Here is a 20,046-nt window from a genome sequence, read left to right as displayed (position 1 = left end):
GCGTGCGCTTCGCATTTTCCACCAATCAGTAAAGGCAGTGATATCATTTTGGAAACGGGAGTTACATGTCTCCTTTGGACACATATTATGCAAAAAATGCAAAGCATTCTAAAAGGGAGTATTGATCCTGTTTTGAACAAATCAGGAGAGAGAAATATATCGTTCTGAACGACTGTTCGTGAACTTGCTTCTCTTGTTTTGTGGCATACGTCCTGTTTCTTGGCGCGTGGGGTCGCTAGTGATGGTCTTGTAAGGCAGTAGGTACAGAACTCGCGATAGTGTACTCCGCGGAGCGAAACATTAAAATTTTACGCGTACTTTTAAAACGGGGACGCACCTTCCAGAAGAAGTCACTCTGCAGAGCCTCTCCCAATCGACACCAGGGGGGGGGGACGACGCGCTGTCATTCATGAGGGTGTCACCCAGCCGACAAGCCTCCCATAAAGGTGTCCCTCGGGCTACTAGGTATGGTTTTATCGCTTTAGCGAAGGGGAAAAAAAAAACCTCTCTCTCTTTTATTTTCTTACCCAGAAAAATCGTGGTGGTCGCGTGGTGTCACGCGAGACACCCTAAATGAACTGCCCGTCCTTGAAGGCACGCACCCACGAAGGGAGATGATGCCCCCCGTCGAACCACTTGGGAGGTCTTCATTTTATACTACCCTCCCCCTCCCCTCCCCCCCCAAACCCTCGGGGCGATGGGCGATCCTCTCCCTCTACTAGGGCCGTCGTCTCTCAACTTGCTTCCAATGTTTTTTTACAGCCACATCGTGTAGTATTTATTTATTTTTATTCTACGCAGCATCTATTTGCTCTGCTGGGAGACCTTTTTTTCTTTCTTTCTTTCTCCCTTTCGTTTCGTGTATGTGTCTGTCTCTTTTTTTTCTTCTTCTTCTGCTGGGCGGAATGTTCTTGTTTTTGTTCTTTTTCATAGATAAACATTGAAACATTTGGCGGGAGAGGAAGTTAAATATCGTCGCGATGCGGAGGGTACAGTAAATACGTTGCAAGGGGGCGAGGCAGGAAGGTGGAACGGAATGCGACCTGTTGCACGCGGTGTGGTAAGCCCTTGTTCCCACCACTTTTGCAGGCAGTGTGGTAAGCCCTGGTTGCCTGTCCACGGTGGTGTGAAGACGGGGGAGGGGGGGGGGGGTAGAGCAAGAACTGTTTTGTGTCCGTGTCTCGGGGGTGTGCGAGCAAGTCTTGTCGACGTGGTCGGCCTCCCTACAGATGGCGGCTCGCTACTACCGTATTTCCTGTGTATAACGCGCACCCCTAAAAGCGGGTCGAATTTGAAAAAAAAAAAAAGTTTTATGTATAACGCGCACCGGTGCATTACGCGCAGCGCAATGTTGCTACAGGCTTCTATGCTGCCACCAGTGTAGACAACAAGCCAAGGCGGTGTATCATATATGCGCATGCGTTATTTGAAGCACATTAAGTCAAAGCCGTTAAACTCCGATGCAACAGAATCGGTGTCATATACAGTGAACCCTCGTTAATATGACCCCCGATAATCTGACATACGCGCTATACGACCATACTCTTGGGGAACATTGCTGTAAAGCCTTTGCAAATACCCCCGTTAATATGACAATTCCGCATTCTGACCAAAATTTTCCGGAACGACCATGGTCACAATAACGAGGGTTCACTGTAGTATACTTCAGTCGCCTCTCCGCTTTCGGTTTCGCGTCCCTTCTCAATCACGCCAGCCTTCTGAAACGAACTCAGGACTATTGACCATAAGCAGCATCATTCACTTTTTATGAAGTTCGGTGTCCTTTTTGTCGGTTTTGTCAACTGACCCTAAGAGATTTGGGAGAAACTCACGGCACACCCTGGAAGAAGAATTTGTACGTCACCGACCTGAGAAAGAACTCTGCGGGAAAATATTTCCGTGTATAACGCAGGAGCTCTTCAGAGAAATTTCTTACTGTATAACGCGCGCGTTACACACCGGAAAATTCGGTACATTCTTAAAGAAGAGCTTGTCAACATGAGACATTCAAGTGCAAGAATTGCGCAGAATCGTTACGTCATCACTTCTGATCTGTGGAAAGCGCAGAGCGTAAGCCCTTTTTGTGGCAGTTCAGCGTGACTTTGCTGAGACACTATAAAGAACGATAACCGTTCGTAAGACCCGCAAGTACGGCCAGTGTCAACAACCAATAGGGAATCAGAGTTAGTATATGATGGCTACGTGACCTCACTGTGTCCAGCCATCCCATTACGCGACGCAGTAATCTTTCGAGAGCTGACGGACTAGATTTCTTTTCCTTCTTCACAGTTCGTGCTGAATACAGTATGGTTAGGGAGTGACTTTTTCGGGTTAAACCCGATTTCGCCCGGTTATTCCCCACCGAACTGACCTCCGACCAATTCGGGTTAAACCCGATTTCTCCCCGAATTCCAGACACTATGAAATTCTCAAGTGACGTCTCCACTGGAAACGAACTAAGGTCGCCAAGTGTAACACATGTAAGAATGGGTCACTTACGTTAATACACCCATGTGTGTCAACACTGTCTATGCCTTCGGGGATTACCGCCGGAAGGTCACGATCCCGCAAAAAACGACAACAACAACAACAACAAAAAAGAGTTATTAGGAAATGACTTAATTGACAAGAGGAGAAACAAAAACACCCGATAACACCCGAAGGCACAATTATCGCCCGATTTCTCCCCGAATTACAGATTTAAAAATAGAGCCCGATTTTTACCCCCCGAATCGGAGAAAGGCATTTAACCCGAAAAAGTCACTCCCTAAGTATGGTCGAACGCTGAGACATCCAGGACCCATGACTCTTTTTCATCCACCTTTATCTCATCCGTATCGTTCAACGCAACAATCAGCCAACAAGAATGCCTACAAGGAAGCGAACAATCTCGCACCGATTTCTTCACCCCTCACTCGACGCCACCACGTGAACCACCGTCACCTGTTGCGCTTCTCTCAAAACCGCTAAACCCCGCACCTATTTTTGAAAAGGAAAGTGAGGGAGAAAAAAAAAAGAAGGGGGAAAACAGGCAGAAAAAGGAAAAGTGGAATACGTCAAAGGACTAATGACTTTCACAAACCCACAGAGCCAAGAAAAAAGATGGCTTCCAGGTGATGTACACAACTACGGAATATTCTTCCCCGATCCCTCGAAGATAAAGGGACCACTTTCAACCCCCTCTTGACACCCACCTGTGAAAGACCACCCTTTCCCTCCTTCTTCACACTTTCCCGTTCCAAATGGGGAGACAAAGGAGAGAAGGAGTAAAAAAAAAAAACCTTTCCCTTCCGTTGTGGACAGTTGCTTTCCCTTCTCCTTCTACAATGATGACCGTATAACGAGAGAGGGGGGGGGTATATGTTTATTCACACAAAGGAGGGAGAGAAGGAGAGAGAGAGAGAGAGAAGCGCGCATTCCGAAGAAGGGAAGAATTTTTCTTTTCCTCCCTAAATTGAGTTGTTTTCTCTGGAGAAAAGTGTTCTGGGAAGGAAGGAACGGGTGCGCAGCGGGGGGGGGGGGGGGGTGCACGCTCGCGAGAGTTGGTGGGTGAGTGGGGGGTGCGGTAGCAGGGGTCCGCTGTTGTTGTTCTTGACTTCTTTTTGTGTTGTGTGCGCGTGCGTGCGTGCCTGCGTTTCCTGAGCGGTTTGTAGCGGGGATAAATGGTGACTTTTTTTTTTCGTGTTTGTGTTCGCGAAGCAACTGTTGCTATGAGCGGCGTACATATGTGGACAGATGGAGGGAGGACAGCAAGGAGGGAGTGGGGGGTGTCAGTATGCGTCCTGGGGCGACTTCAGAGGGAACTGTGCCGACGAGACACGAATGGGGCTCCAAGTCCGAGACCAAGAGACACTAAAACGTGCTGTTCAATGCGTAGGGCCCGGAAATATAGGCTCTAAAAAAAGGTGGAAATAGGTAGGCGCTTTTAGGCCCTCAAAAACACACGCACAAAAAAAAGGCAATCAAATGCAAAAATATAGGCTCGTTAATTTGGCACGCTCTTTGGCTTTATTCGTGTTTCAGAATGCTCCATCAAGGAAAACACGCTCATTTAAAGGATACGTCCTCGATGATCTTGAAAGGTGAAGGAAGGGCAAATCTTTTGGATAAATATCAAACCAATGTACTCAAGAAAAACAAAAACAAAAAGCAAAAACAAACAAAAAAAACAAATAGCGCAAACACGCGGAAACGAAAAGCAAGATGCTGCATTTAACGCGAGCTTGAAATGCGCACTTGCACTTTCACTTTGAGAAAAGGCCGTTACGGCGTCTCAAAATGCTGAAAAAGGAGTTCGGTACAGTCGATATACCAATAAGCCGTATGGCCCCGAAAATGTCACATTTAGGCGTTTATAGGCAAATGCCTAACATTCCGTGCCCTACTGACAGAGTTGTACGCGTTACTCGGAAAAAGTAATTGATTGCAATTACTGTTACTACTGCGCGAAAAGTAATTCTTTACAGTTACAAATTACTTCATCGAAAATGTAATACGTTACCGATTAAAAATGTAACGCGTTACCTTTTCCGTTACTTTGAAATTGTGAGCCATAGCAAAAGCCAACAAGCCTGCAGTGAATGCAACTATGCAGCTCTTGTTGCAAATTCTAAAATGAGACACCAACACACATGGTAAGTGAAATTCACAAATACATTTGAAAGCAACACACAAAACACATACACGCGTTTATTACAGATTTGTTTGCTGAAAAGGGTTGCCATTGTTGAAAGAAGGTTAAAAAAGTAATCGATTACTCAGTAATTGATTACAGAAAATTGTAATCAGATTACTTGGAAAATTACTTGTTCACAAAATTAACTGATTACGTTAAAAATTACTGAAAAAAGTAATTGATTACTAGTAATGCAATTACTAGTAACGTGTTACGTACAACTCTGCCTACTCATCAGTATCATCAACTCACTTGCTTCGCAACCGTGCTGTCGTTTTTGATTGATTGATTGGTTATTTAAGAGAAAACCCGGGGAGAAATGTCGTTTTAGAGTTATTCGCTTCATACCGCATTCGTCCAACAACACTGTGCCAGATAGCGCACACTGAAGGACAACCAATGTTTAGCATGGTTCAGCCATATCACTACTGGTTTGTGGAAAACCGCAGCGTAGGCGCTTTCTTTGTGTGTTTGTGTGTGTGACAAATAGCGTGAGGACATAAGTGTCACAAAAAGGTGCACTCGTCTTATTTTTGGAGAAACCAGCGGAGAGAATTAACGGTTGCGGTTGTTGCCTTGGAGCGTGCTATGCGGTGAAGCTCACTGTTTAATTATACCCACGCTATGCATGACAGTCACGAAGTCTCCCGGGATCTTCACCGTGGTGTAAATCCCCCGTTACTGGCCAACTCATTGACCTCCCTTTCGAGGGGCACTACAATGCAAACAGAAAAGCGAAAGAAAAAGGGAACGGGAAAAAGGGAAAGAATGTTGGAGAAGGAAAAGGTATTTTTGCATTGGTTTCAATCTAACCGGACATCTCATTGCGAGGGGAGAATTTTCACACCTTAGATCCCGTTTGATCGCTAACTTTAAGAAAAAAACAAAAAAAAACAGCAGTGTGAACGTTTCTTCGTATCGTCACTAATAAAAATTTCGTTGCATAACGGTACCGACGCCAATCATCTTTCGGCAAATCGACAAAGTGAACGATATAGTAATTCCGAGTGGTAATGGTGTTGTTCTAAGCGGGGAAGTGCGGTCTTGCGTTTTTTTCGTTATCGGTTTATGTCACCAGTTGGACCCTCGCCTGTTCGTCGAGTAAATTTTGCTTCCCTTTTTCATTGCACAACACTTATTACTAAATATTGCACGTATTTTTTTTTGATAAACCAACATTTTTTGCCCCCAAGGTTTGAATATCACACACACACACACACAAAATCGAATATTGAATCGAAGGATCGATAATGTAATAAGCTGTTTGTTCCTGCCCACTGGGTAGATTGCTGTTATCAGAGCGAATCTAGCGATTTCGAATGGGCTATTGACACATCTCACTTACGCTGATAGGTATCTTGACTGTCACTTTTGTACTTCATTAATGCCCTGCTTTAAATGTAGCGTTTCGATATTATTACATCATTATCGCGTAGCAATATTGCTCTATTAATTATGTATATATTGTTACAACAGATTGCACGAGTAATACAATGTTTATCGCGAAGAGAAATGCTCGTTTACTGCAATTACTGATTGCAAGGAGAAAATGCGAGCTACTTTCCTATGGTTAGTGTGCGGCATATGCTATCGCCGTACGATTATACTCGCCGGTGAGGCGGCCTATCACACGGGGAGGGGGGGGGGAGGGAGAGGGAGTTGCTTTATCTTCCGTCGACTTCTCTGGAAATTGTACCGACATTTGGACATGAAAGAGCTGATGTTCTGAGGCTGGAACATCAGAACATCAGTTCTTCCATGTTCAACAGTTGCCGCCTGCGTCGATCCCGTCGTATGAATGTGTGTATGAGTGAGCAAAAACGTAAGAGTGAAAGGAGGATGAGTGAGAGAGAATGGCTGGTTTGTCCCTTCAGATGACGTACACTTGGAAGTCGCTGATTAGACGTGTTAGCTTAGCTCAATTGGTAGAGACCTGGACCGGCAGGCCAGAAGATGTGGGTTCGAGTCCTACAGTCGGCTAACCCTTTTCAGTGATTTTCATCTTTCATCGTACCGACATTTGCCTTCTTAGATAGAGCCAGGAGTCGAACCCGGGTAGCTTCCTATTCTAGATCCGCGCATTCCGAGTTGTAATGACGACAATCAGAAGGGCGACGAAGAGCGCCGTATATTTATTTATCTATTTGTATTTTAGGCGCCCATAAACCGTCCAAGCCTACGGTGTACGCACTCCGTATATATGTTTTACGGAGACGGCTTTTGAATACATAAAATAGTTGCCACCATAAACCTATCCCTATATAGGTTCGCCTTGTGTAAATCTCTACCCCTGTCGACACACCCCTTACACAGTTTCTTACACTACATAACGGCGCAGAACATTTTTTTTCTATTTCTTTTTTTTTCTCGCACACACAGTTCTGAATAAAGACATTAGAGAATTTAAGTTGATTCGAAGCACTCTATACGGAAAAGACGCGACGAAAGAGACGCTGTCGTATCAAAAATCAACAATGCGATGTGAATCGCTTCAACGAATCATGCGATCGGTTTATCTTATCTGCGGAACGTTCGTAGGTGAACATAATATTACCCTTCTCTCGACCATGTTTTTAACGAAGCCAATGCTATATAGCATTGGCTTCGTTAAAAACATGGTCGAGAGAAGGGTGAATGTGAAATGCGCCTACCCAAGCAGCAAAATGTACTGGAAGTCGAGTGCAATAGGGGTGGACGGGTAGGTGGAAGGCCTTGAACAAACTCGTGAAACTAAAGAAGATTGATAAGACACATACCGGCCACCCCTATGCACTCGACTTTCAGTACATTGTGCTGCTTGGGTAACTATATATATAGCCTAACTCTGACAGTTAAAAGGGAAACCCTATAGAGAAAGCCGGGATACGGCACCATATATCTTATCAGGATGGCAAGCACCCTTCTATCATTCGGGAATTCGCATTGTTTTAACCTGAATGCGATAAATACACAAGATAAAAGTGTATATCAGTCAGAACGATCACGAGAGGCAGCCACTCGAAACAAGACTATATCAAAATACAATTGTACCGTGGTATTCCCAGTGATGTCACGACGAACAGAATTAAACACTGGAAAGCACAGATTATACGGTTTATTCACGTGACGTCATCCGTAGGAGACCGCCACTGTCGCTGGCAGGCTGATGCGCTGCCGTCGGCCGCCATATTGTAGGTCCCATCCAAGCCGTCACCCATATCGCACTCGCCGTATATCTGGTGTTTCAAAGTTATTGTGCTGCGTGATTTGTAGCGTATCCAAGTAATTTGCATGTTTTCGACGTTAATAGTCATCCAAAAAGCATATGGCAGCGAACGAATGCAGGAACATATAACTTGGAGGGACATATACAGTCAACCCTCGATTTATGAACCTTCGATTTATGAATTCCCTCGTTTTATGAACACGAGCACGGGGAACCAAACTTTTTCCATTCATTTTTCCCTCGTTTTATGAACCTCGATATTCGAATAATGAACGGAATTTATGGGAACCAACTAGGAGTTACCCAGCGTTTTTGCCCTCAATTTATGAACGGGATAAGGGATAATTTCAAAGGGATAATTCCGTGGTCTTATGAATGACGCCTGAACGGACAAAACGTTTTCCAGGTATTGCACCCTCGGTTCTTAACCCCTCGAAATCCGAACAACAAACGAGTTTTCCGGGGTCGCACAAGGTGCGACCAAGTGTTCCTGACCTCAGTTGATGAATAAGGTGGTCGCTGTCACCCGGAGATTAATAAACGGAGGTTAAAAATCTCGGAGGAAATCCGAGACCAGTCCAGTGCGAATGTGGTGACATCTCTTATTTCCAAGGTTGACACAGCGGAAGGCATGGTCCAAAGCAAAATTACACAATATATGGCATTATAAACACAATCCCAACTCGGAAATACTGTTGCATTTGCTCGATAGTAGTCAGTTAACTGAATTTTCGATTTATGAATCCCTCGATTTATGAACGATTTTTCGGGGAACCGAAGGTGTTCATAAATCGACAGTTGACTGTATACATTATGGGGACGTGATGACGTCAGTGAATAAACTCTTTACCGCAAATGCGCTGGGAAATACTCATATGACATTCCAAAAGTTCATTACGACAAAACTGGTTATCCTTTGAGGAGTAATGTATGCGTGAGTGTGTGTAATGGAATGTGAATTGTCAACAAGGCCCACAGTGAAATCTGTTACGACGCTTCGATTGTTCGAAAAGCATTTGACGCGAGTCCATGAAAGCTTCGTACGGGTGTATCCCGTTTGAAACCATTAAAAATAATCTTTCAAAAATAAACGCGTAAGTAGCCACTGTTAAAAATATATCTCCCAGAATATACGCTTAAAAATAAACGCACAAAAATAATCGCCGAAATATCCCCGTTTAAATATAAACGCTAAGGAATCCACGGTTAAGAATATATCGTTAAAAATAAATCGTTTCAGAATCCCCCCAAATCCACCCTACAGTTGCTAGAGTCATGTGGTATGGATCAAATCAAGGTGAACTGCAAGCAAGGGGCTTAACCTAACCTCACATTACCAAACTAGCCTAAACTATCCCAAACTAACCGAAACCAAACTAAACTAACCTAACATGATATAACCCGGCGTAAATTGCAATCAGTCCGCCTCCGTGCTAGATGGTGAGGGGATTTTGAAACAGTTTATTTTTAATGGTGGATTATTAAACGGTGACCTCTAAGCGGGGATAGTAAGTGGTTTATTTTAGGAGATATATTTTTAACCGTGTATTTTTTAAGCGGATTATTCTTGAATGTTTTACTCTTAAACGTTTATTCTTAATGGCGGATTTCGGGGACCTCCCCTTCGTACGAGGTAATCCACACAAGAGATTGCCGCCTTAGCGCCGCGAAGCGTCTATGGCTATAGCACGAGACATTGTAACGTGCGAGCGAACATACTGTCTATAGTATCGCGACATTCGGAATTATAACATCAAAGAGAAATTTGCACTGGACCCCTGTAGCCAGTCTAAAAGCTGTAACATTTACCTCCGTAACGGTTCTCGTAATGCTCTACGCTGAGGACCATTAATAATTCGTGACCTCACGTCACGTGACAACTATATATGACACACTGAGCGACGCCAACGCCACAGTGGTCGGTCTGTGGACTAATTTTGGCAACATGGGGGTTCTTTAATGTACGCTGAAATCTGAACACAAGATATAGAAGGCCTTTTGCGTTTCGTTTTCGGGTTAAACCAAATTTTTTTTACAATAGTCCCCCCTTCCCCCCGAATAAGTTTTCAATAATTCGAGTAAAACCCGATATCTACCGGAAATCCTTGCGGTCCTTCAACTTGTCATTCTAGGTAAACCGTTGGAAAAGTGAATCATAATGTCAGAAGAGAGAGCTATTTGTGACAACCTATTTGTCCTCCTTTTATAATCCCCGCTTGCAGAAGAAAAAACGACCAGCTTTCGTGGAGCTTGAGCAAGTGTTTGAATACCGCAGTCATTCACTGGTCCGGTTCCGAGCGGAAATATAAATATTCTTGTTTCTCGTCCCATTGTGTCACAGCAGTGGCTTGTTTCATACGCCTTTCGTTTCACCGGAAAATTCATCAATGACATATCGGAGATCGTAGTACCCGATTACACCCCGAATTCTCGTTCGTAAATAGCACCCGGTTCCCCGAATTTTGAAAAACCATAAAACTCGAAAAAGAAAAACCCTAGGCGCATATACCGTGCTTAACGCATCCCTTGTGGAAGACACGGCGTGTCAAAGCAACTTGTACCTGGAGTCACTGAATAAGTTAGTGACTCTACTTGTGCCCTGCCATCCGAGTTGCTGGCACCCTCCGCCGGGTTCGAATAACCGGAACCTTAGAATCAGTCACCGAGCTGAGAAATATGCTCTCGTACACCAGCAACAGACAGGGCATGACAGGGTTACATTCGGATATTATCGACAGAATATTACGCGAGCAAAAATAAGGTGTAGTTAGAAGATGAGTTTTAGCCTGGGAAGTATCTATTTTATCAGATTTTTAAATAAAGATTTCAATAGGTCAATGTCCAATGCGTACAACCAGATAGGGTGTGCATAATGCAGCCTGTCTTCCCATGTGTTGTCTCACATTAGAATACACCGTGTTTGCTTGGCAACGGTGAATGTACGTATATATAAAGGGCTGCATATTAATTTTACCACGCGTGACGCGCTTGTCGTATACCGCAAAATACGGTACCCTGCCCTCTCTGTCTGACATAAGAGACCACACGATCTTCGCCTAGTATCACACTCTGGCCACCCACCATCCCTTTCGAGCGTAGAAATACAATCCAGCCGCAGGATGCTGCGCTCTAACCTAACCCAACCCAACCTAACCTAACATCCTTACGACGACCTGCTGTTGCTGATGAGGGCAAAACTGGACACCCGAAGTCCTCGCCGCGCCACCCTCTGCTCACCCTGCCATCGCGAAACGCGCACCTAGCTACCAACAACGTAACATTTCGTCCTTCGTTGGTTAGAGGGAACCGAACCGAAAGAACCGGAAAGAACCGAAAGAGAGTTCGGAAAGCGCACTCACCGTTCTCCATGTGGTTCTCTGGCCTGCGCGCTGCACCTAACAACACATCCCGACACATTGCTCCGTAACACAAACGTGCACACGGACGGACGCCCCAGGAGCGACTGACGACTCCTCGTCCCACAGAGAGAGGAGAGCGCGCCCTGCTTCACTCCGCAGGGGGCAACCCCGAGACCCCCCGGAGGGGAGAAGGGGACCTCCCACCGAGGGGCTCCACACGCCATCCCCCGTCGGCCATTTTCGTGTTCTCCACGGTGGCACCGCCTCGACGTCTTTGTGATTATTGCAGCGGCTGGGAGAGGACCACGGGAGGCAAGATGTCTTCATTAGGCGACGCTCCTCTTTATTTAAGGGCCAGTTTCACGAAGCAGGTGAGGGGTTACGCTATGCGGAGGGGCGGGGGACACATAAAGCGGAGTAAAGCGAAGGTCCCTTCTTTGTAGATGCCCGGTAGGGAGTCACGGTCAGTTGGGGCATGCAGGCGGGTGGCAGCGGAGGTCTTCATTAGGCGATTTCTGCGCGGAACGGTCCAGAGCAGACATTGATTTCTTCTTTTTTTTTTGACGGCAAAACATGGGGGTATCAGAAATAATAGTCGAGTGGTCCGTCTGTAAATGATGCAGTATCTTCTGTCAGGTGCATAGTCCTCTGCGCCGGTGAAGATGAAAAATAAAAATAAGAAACAACGATCCGTTTTGGAGCCACTCTCCAGAGTTCGAAGCGAGGATTATTCACAACAGGTCAAGAATGCTCTGTGACTGTTTTCTGAAGATTAAAGAGTTTCCGGGGCTCTTACCTCTTCCAACAGTAAAAAAAGTGATCGCGTTATTAAAACACCGTTTCATAACGTAGTGCATTTCGTCGTGTTGCTTTTTTTTTATAAGTGCTGCTCCACAAGTGATCAGCCCATGGAATGTTCCAGCAGCTGCTTCTAGTAGCGGCTCTCCAGGCCGCTGGTAGGTAGGAGTCTAGCACACAGAGCACGGGAACAACGAAACAGAGCAGCCGTGGAAAACGCCAGCCGGTGGCCGAATTGGGTCTTGTACATTACGATTGCCGATCAAACGTGCTAACCGTTACATAACGTTGGCCGGCACGACACAAGGAACGCAAATGAATTAAAAATAATCTTTCCAGGAACGCTACTGATAGCAACAGTGCTGCGTGACCGTCAGGTCGTATTCCGAGACACAGTTCAAGGCCTGCCGTGTTAACAAAAGTGCACTTGCAACGCAAATAGATCCGGAAAGAATCCTTCGAGGACCAATACTGCCGCGACATAGGGTCTTATTCCAACACACGGTCCGCTGAGGCGCTCGTCGCCCTACAATAAAGAGCAGGCTTGTGATGTGATGTCATAGAAAAAAGAATGATGGGGATTTAAGTCACGACACAGTCAGACTGGCTACCCCAGACCACTTAGCCGCAGTTAGTTGAAATAAATAAAAAGAAGGAGAAAACCCAGGCTTACTTTTTCACCCTTCACCACGTGCACTGTAAACTTTTTCACACCTTTAAAGGTGTGCGCTATGCACATTCAACCTGGTTGCGTAACATTGCATCTCCAGGATGATATTTTACAAAATTCGGAAAGCATTACTAAAGATCAAGTGTCAGTGCAAATCTTGCTTTCATTATGTCTTGGATATCGTAGGTACGAGCTAATGCATATATGCACCGCTATCTATAATCGAGCACGCGCAAGTGTCTACAATACTGCTGAACAATGTTGAGATGTTGCAAGACAATTTTTGGAGGACAGACAACACTCGAGTAAAGAAACTTTGTGCGACACCGTGCTCCATTATGATGTTACCAAAATTACACCTAAAAAGGCATGCGCCATGCACGTTATTACACCTTTAAAGGTGTGAAAAGATTTAGAGTGTACACTGTTTAAAAAAAGAAGGTGGAGCATGCAGTTACACCTTTTAGGAGGTAATAGTTGTCGCATATGTTGTGCCTAAAAGGTTGCAAAGCTCTACCTGCTACCTACGAATGATAGGGTTGCCGCTTCCGATTCGGTGAGCGAGGGGGGCGTACGCCTTTTTGTTGCAACTTGCATATATCGCTTGATATATTGTTTTTACCGCGCTTTTACACACTTTATCAGACTCTATGTTCACCTTGGTCGTAACTATAGAAATTACCACCTTTTCACAGCTTTTTTTTTTTTTTTTTCCTTAGAGTGTACGCCGATTTGACGAGAGGTCTGAGCAACCCAGCGCAAACAAATTAAAGGCGATAGTGACGCGGTTACTTAAACTTTTTTTCCTTAAAATTCTGCAAGAATGTAGCAAAATTTCGTCGTATACCAGTTCATAAACATATTTCACTCCCACACACTAAGTCGCATCTAATCGGGTATAGGGCTTTGCAATTCCTGCGGCGAAACACATCAACACATCATAATCGTGTTATACTGTATATCGATGAGCAAACGAGAATGTTGCGAGCGAGCTGGCGTACTGTATAGAGAGCGGCACCATTTCCTTGAGTTTGAGGAACACGCGAGGCGTATGGACAATAAAAAGCGTTCGAAACAAGGCTCTCGCAAGCACAAACTTTTATGAGCGACAATGCGACAGCAAGCTGCAACATCGCAAACTAGCGCGAGGTACTGTAGAAGTGTTTTTTTCCGCGTGGAAAATATTTTCGCGTTTTCGAGCAGAGCTGCTTTGAGGATTGATTCGCGAGAACTTAAATTCGCGACACAGGTTTCCGGGAGTGCTTTGCTCTTGCATATCGTGCCGCCGTCAATACTAGGGCATATTTCGGCACGTACTAAGGCATCCGTTGTTCACGTGGATTGCGCATTCTAGGTCTATTCCTTTCTTCTCCTCACAGAGATGGGAGGAAAGGCCCTGTCAAATGGCCTTTAGGGACCCTGTAGGAGGCCATAGTACTGGCCGCGTGCAAGTTAGCCAGTTTATTTTATCAGTTCTTATTAATTATCACTCGGGGCACTGAGCAGTTCGGTTGAGCTGTGGTACTATCATTCAAGCTGATTTTGAGAATACGGGGAAAGGCATGTTCTGGCTTCGTGGTATAGTGGTATATTGCATGTATAGTGCAAAGCGTTTATAGGAGTAACAAAAGCATGAATTTTCATTTCTTTTCATCTTGTCTGATGGGATAAACAATCTTCTGCGCTTGCTTAAACTGCCTACGCTACATGGAGTAGAAAGGGCCAGCTTGTCGCGGTATAGCGTCGAACGCCGAACGATTTTCGACCTCATATGGCCAGAGTTATTCGCGGGAACTTTAATTCGCGATTTTGGAGGTGTGCGCGAAAAACGCGAAAAATAATGCCGCGCGAAAAAAAAAACACTTCTACAGTATTTGGAGGGCAACTAATAGATGCACCATTCAGCACAGTCCAGCAGTTGAGAGGAGAGCCCAGACATCATCTCAGCATGGCAGATGGCTTCATTTGAAGACTTTTCCAGTTTCGCGTGTGCCATACAGTTCCTCGGAAGGGGGTGCGGCGTGTCACAATAACAGAGCTAGAAGACACACAAACCGAAGAAAAACTATCTGCACGACTTCTAAAGAAGCGTCCTGACGGAAGCTAGGGCGTTTCGCGTGCTCCGCGGGAGGCACAGTGGACGTCTTCGTTAGACCGGCTTTCAAAACTGGCGCCGTTCTCGCAGACCCCAAGCATCTTCTTTCCACAATAAGCGGCGGATGATTGACACACAAAGCGATTGACGGCGAGCGAGATAATGTAACATCTCTGCAGGAGATCGTACGAGGGTGACCGTGAAGACGTCGGCGAAGCGTCCCACAGGGGGGCCCTATGTTCTGTTAAGCGGATTGGGATGGGTGGGTGACACGCAATGCGAGCGAGAGGGAGAGAGAGAGAGAGAGAGAGGAACCGGTGCTTGTTCCCTATGTGTGTGTCCAGGTTGGTGGTCGGGCATGCATGGGAGCTATAAGATGAAGGTCTATGCATCGCAGTGAGTGATAAGTTGCGATGGGAAAAGTAGAAGAGACATGTACGCAGAAGACATGCAGATACGTGTCGTATAGTACATGCGTTCCATATGTTGCTATGTGGATGAATTACACGCCTAGTAGATATACCGTGTATTCACACGAGCGACAGCGGAAGATGCGAAAGGCGTCATAGCTCTCTACTGTCACGTGAGCGTGAGCGCGAGCGCTCAACGTTGCGTCTTTACGTACACTGCTAACCGTGTGTGATACCCTGCTACACAACCGCAAGGTATTCCGTAGCAGACGACAGGAAAACACGCTGACGGTGTCGTCTGCTAAGTGTCGTCTGCTAAATGCGCAGTATACAGGGTGTGTGCAGAAAAACATGACCCGCATTTTTACATGTAACTCGTTGTCTACTTAGCCGAGGAACTTCCGGTGGCGCACGACGGCGTATTTATGCGTGCGAAAGCTACAGAAAAATCCTGGAAGGCATACTCAGTGTAAAAAAATAAACAGAGCGCGAAAACATGGGCTTCCATGCATTAGAATAGGGCGGTCATGACAGTGCATGGTAGTGCATTTCGGCCTCAGGAGAGTTATGTGCAGGCACCGCTAGGGGTACTGCCGGTGAGCATCCATGTGGGAATGTGAGACATCGTTTCGATTTATGCACCGATAGCTCCCCTAGCGGTACTTGAACACAACTCCCCTACGTCCACCGTGTTGCCCTTTCACATACACCCTGTTGTCCACCATGTTGCCCTATTCTGATGCACGGAAGCCGACGTTTTCGTTGTTCCGTTTACTTTTTAAGCTGGGTATGGCTTCCACAATTTTTCTACAGATTTCGCACGCATAAATGCGCCATCGTGCGCCACCGGAAGTTCGTTAGTTAGGTAGGCAACAAGCTATGTGCCTAAATGCGGGTCATGTTTTTCTGCACACACCCTGTACATGCGTTCCATATGTTGCTATGTGGATGAATTACACGCCTAGTAGATATACCGTGTATTCACACGAGCGATAGCGGAAGATGCGAAAAGCGTCATAGCTTGCTGCGGTCACATAAGCGCGAGCGCTCAACGTTGCGTCTTTACGTACACTGCTAACCGTGTGTGATATCCTGCTACACAACCGCAAGGTATTCCGTAGCAGACGGCAGGAAAACACGCTGACGGTGTCGTCTGCTAAGTGTCGTCTGCTAAATGCGCAGTATATACGCCATTCCCGATATTCCGCACCGTGTGAATGCTCAACATAACACTGGACGGAACTTCTACTCTGTGAGCAGTGTTCTCGCTTTTTCTTCCGCTGGAATATTCGGTGAGTATGTCGCTCCTGTGAATACACGGATACGGGAACAAGACGGTAAATAGCAATGTCAGCGCAGTTCGTTCACTGAAAAGTGTGTAGAGTTTATTCACATGACATCATCCGCAGGAGGGCATTGCTGTGGCTAGCAGATTTGCCGCCATAAAGTAGGTTCACTGGTTTTTTGACTGTCCAAGACTTCACCCACATTGCATTCATCGTACATTCGGTGATCCAAAATCATTGTGTTGTGTGAATGTTGTTTGTACCACACGCAAGTAATTTCCTTGTTTTCAACGTTCATAGTCCTCTAAATAGCATATGTGGCATCGAACGGAAACCGGAACCAAACTTCGAGGGACCTACGGTGGGAAGCTAGTGCCCTCTGGAGGGGTGACGTCAGTGAATGAGCTCTATAGCGACAGGCATGACCTGTTACAACGCCACCTAGATAGGGAAAGCCTGCTCAATCGTCGATGTGACGTAATAATTAAAAGTGAGCCAATCAGGATCGTGTTTTCAATGGTAGCTAGCCAATCAGAACGTGCTTTGAGCGGTTCAAGCCATTGAGACGAACGACTGTCGTCTGCGAGTATAGTGATAGAACGCCTCCGCATACTAAATGGGAAAACTTTAAAATAAAGAGCAAAACGCGGTCCCATATACTTCTCAAGACTGATTTTGTGGAAAGCGTGCGGTAATTTTTGTCTACGGGTTTCAAGTCAGGTTTCTAAGTTAGGTGCAATCATTCGCCAGTTCTTCAAATCACAGAACGGCGGATCACAGCACGAATTCTGACTTTATGTGGTCACGTAGCGAAGGAAGGAAAGGACGTAATAAGCAGGCCTTCTGTATATATCTAGGTGGCGTTGCCTGTTAGCGTCGTTTCCGGCTGTGCAACTTGGCAGAAAAGAAACGAAACCTATATATATAGGAAACGGCTTAACCCTCCGTTCAATTATCTGTTTCCTTCTCCTCTGTTCATGTTCTTTATCTTTTTTCTTCTTTTTTTTAATTGCAAGCTGACCTCCGTCTGGCTGACCTCTCCTTTCTTTATTCTTAATATAATATACATCATAATAAACATATTCCCCCCCCCCCGTTCAATAGCACATCCGTTTGGCGTAGAAAATACAACGATAAAACAAGAAGAGCGTGTTGATGATAACTGCACATGATAAACATTGACGGCTGAACAATGGTGCTACGAGGTTTGGATCAAGTCACTCGTATGTATATCATGCGCTGAAAATCAAAGAAATATATATTTTTGGTGACGTAAAGTTTTCGTCACGCCGATTTTTTTTAAATTTTCGTTTACAAATCACATAAACGTGCATGCGGATACACGTACTCAATCTAGCGGATCTAAACTAGATCTAAGTGTAGTTTCGGATGAGGCCGCAAACGCTTACACTGTAAACTGAAAAACACCCTTATGGGTGTAAGTGGTTTGTCCTATAACTGACACCACATTTTACACCGTATGGTCTTGGAACACCCTCTTTAAAGGGTGTATTCTGTGTAAAACACCCTTTGAAAGGGTGCTTTTCCTTGAAAATGCCTTCTTTTGCACCCTTTAAACACCCTTTTATGGGGGTGTAAGATTGTTAAACACCCTCCTAAAAGGGTGTATAAAGGGTGCAAAACACGGCATTTTCAAGGAAAAGCACTCTTTCAAAGGGTGTTTTACACAGAATACACCCTCTAAAGAGGGTGTTCCAAGACCATACGGTGTAAAATGTGGTGTCAGTTATAGGACAAGCCATTTACACCCATTAAGGGTGTTTTTCAGTTTACAGTGTAGATTCGCGGATACCGTTTGACACGTGGTTCGCCGTCAATAAAGTATCGACGCCTATACCCCTATACTTATTGTATTTTAAGGTAACTTGGCGGTAACATTACAGCAAAAAAATATTGTAAAATGAATAAGTCGACTTCTTTCGTTATTAGAATTCTTCAATTAAACAAACAAGAGGCTGATACTCCCTAATCGCTTTCTTTTTTTTTTTCTCTATCACATCACCATCAACATTGTACTTCCTTAAAACTCATCTTCACGGCAGAACACACTCAGAACAAATCACCATTCGCAAAGGCATCCGTCCCTTTTCTGTATCGTTGAATATAGGATACCTATACGCTTTTTATGACAACTTCGAAATACGTTGGTTGTCACAAAAAGGGACCTGCGCACCCGTGACTCCCGATATAGCCGAAGCGACAACTGTATTAATTGGTGCGTGCTATGAGTATATATGAAGTGAAGTTATGAGGATGAAATGAGGTAAAGTATGACGTGAAGTTAAGAAGTTTTTTTTAGGGCACACTGTGCACAAACGGGAGCATATGTGTATGTTCCGAAAATGCACGGAACAAAATATATCTTCGTCTCATACGCTCGTAACTGTAACAAAAAAAGTAAAAAAACACACACAAAAGAACCGCACTCTAGCTGAAACGAAGCACACTGAAGGGTAACCATTTGTCTAGGACGACACCTTTATACGACTTCTGATTTTTAGGCAGCGTGGGACGTTAAGACTTTTTGTGACAATTACCCTGACATCGCATGTGTTACAAAAATAAGTACGTCTTCAACAAACCGAGGGGGGAGGGGGAAGAGTAGACTCTTAAAAATGAACATCACCGCATGACATGCCCCTCACCGCCTATCGTCTCGAATGATATCGTTAACTGCATTGATTTGTTGAAAACGACAGGCGTATACGCCTTTTTGTGACAATCATGAACAGCACAAGTGTCACAAAAAAGGCGTACGCCTCCCGTTGTCAACAAATCGGGGCAGATAACGGTATCATTCGAGATGATGGTTGGCTAAAGGAGCGTGCTATGCGGTGAAGTTCATCTTTAAGAGTGTATACGATGTCGTTCACACTCTTAAAAATGAACTTCACCGCATAGCACGCTCCTAGCCAACCATAATCTCGAATGATATCGTTATCTGCCTTGATTTGTTGAAAACGATAGGCGTATACGCCTTTTTGCGACAATCATGAACAGCGTAAGTGTCACAAAAAAGACGTACGCCTCCCGTTGTCAACAAATCGGGGCAGATAACGATATCATTCGAGATGATGGTTGGTTACAGGAGCGTGCTATGCGGTGAAGTTCATTTTTAAGCGCGTGTGTGGTGAAGCTCCTCAAGATCGAAGGATCAAAACTCCCCTTCATTCTTTCCATATCTTAGAGAATCCCCACCCATTACGCGTGACCAATCTGGCATCACGGTCGACCAGACTATACTCGCACCCAAGCTCCACAAAAGTTGAAGATTGAAAAAAGAAAAAAAAAGAAAAAAAAAAGAAAGAAAGAAAAGACAACACAAGACGGGAGGGGACACGTAGTTCTCTGGCCACCCATTCTGCCGCGACCATTGTTGTGAGCGATACGCGTGATGATTGGTTGGCTCTTCCTCGAGCCGCCCGACTCGCGATTGGTCCTTCCGTCCCGTGAGACCACCTACGAGCTGATGCCAAGGTCAAGAGCAGCGCTATATATCCTCCCCACGGCGGATAATGATACGGGGT

The 20,046-nt window shown here is 45.2% G+C and overlaps 1 protein-coding gene across 2 annotated transcripts in view; it reads right to left on the bottom strand.

The window, feature by feature from the left end:
- Positions 1 to 20,046, bottom strand: part of LOC135377154 (zinc finger protein 423-like) — a 73,405-nt gene that overhangs the window by 23,612 nt on the left and 29,747 nt on the right. Inside the window, exon 1 of one of the 2 annotated variants that reach the window (XM_064609448.1) lies at positions 11,240 to 11,319. The exons of the other annotated variant lie outside the window; for it this stretch is intronic. Within the exon in view, the coding sequence (XP_064465518.1) occupies positions 11,240 to 11,297 (58 nt within the window). The 5' untranslated portion in view covers positions 11,298 to 11,319. Of the gene's footprint in view, positions 1 to 11,239; positions 11,320 to 20,046 lie in introns of those variants that run through there. 2 annotated transcript variants of the gene reach the window in all.

Source organism: Ornithodoros turicata, chromosome 1, assembly GCF_037126465.1.
Source record: "Ornithodoros turicata isolate Travis chromosome 1, ASM3712646v1, whole genome shotgun sequence".
NCBI classification, from domain to species: domain Eukaryota; kingdom Metazoa; phylum Arthropoda; class Arachnida; order Ixodida; family Argasidae; genus Ornithodoros; species Ornithodoros turicata.
Note: the sequence above shows the minus strand (reverse complement) of the source record. Positions and strands in the feature narration are given on the sequence as shown.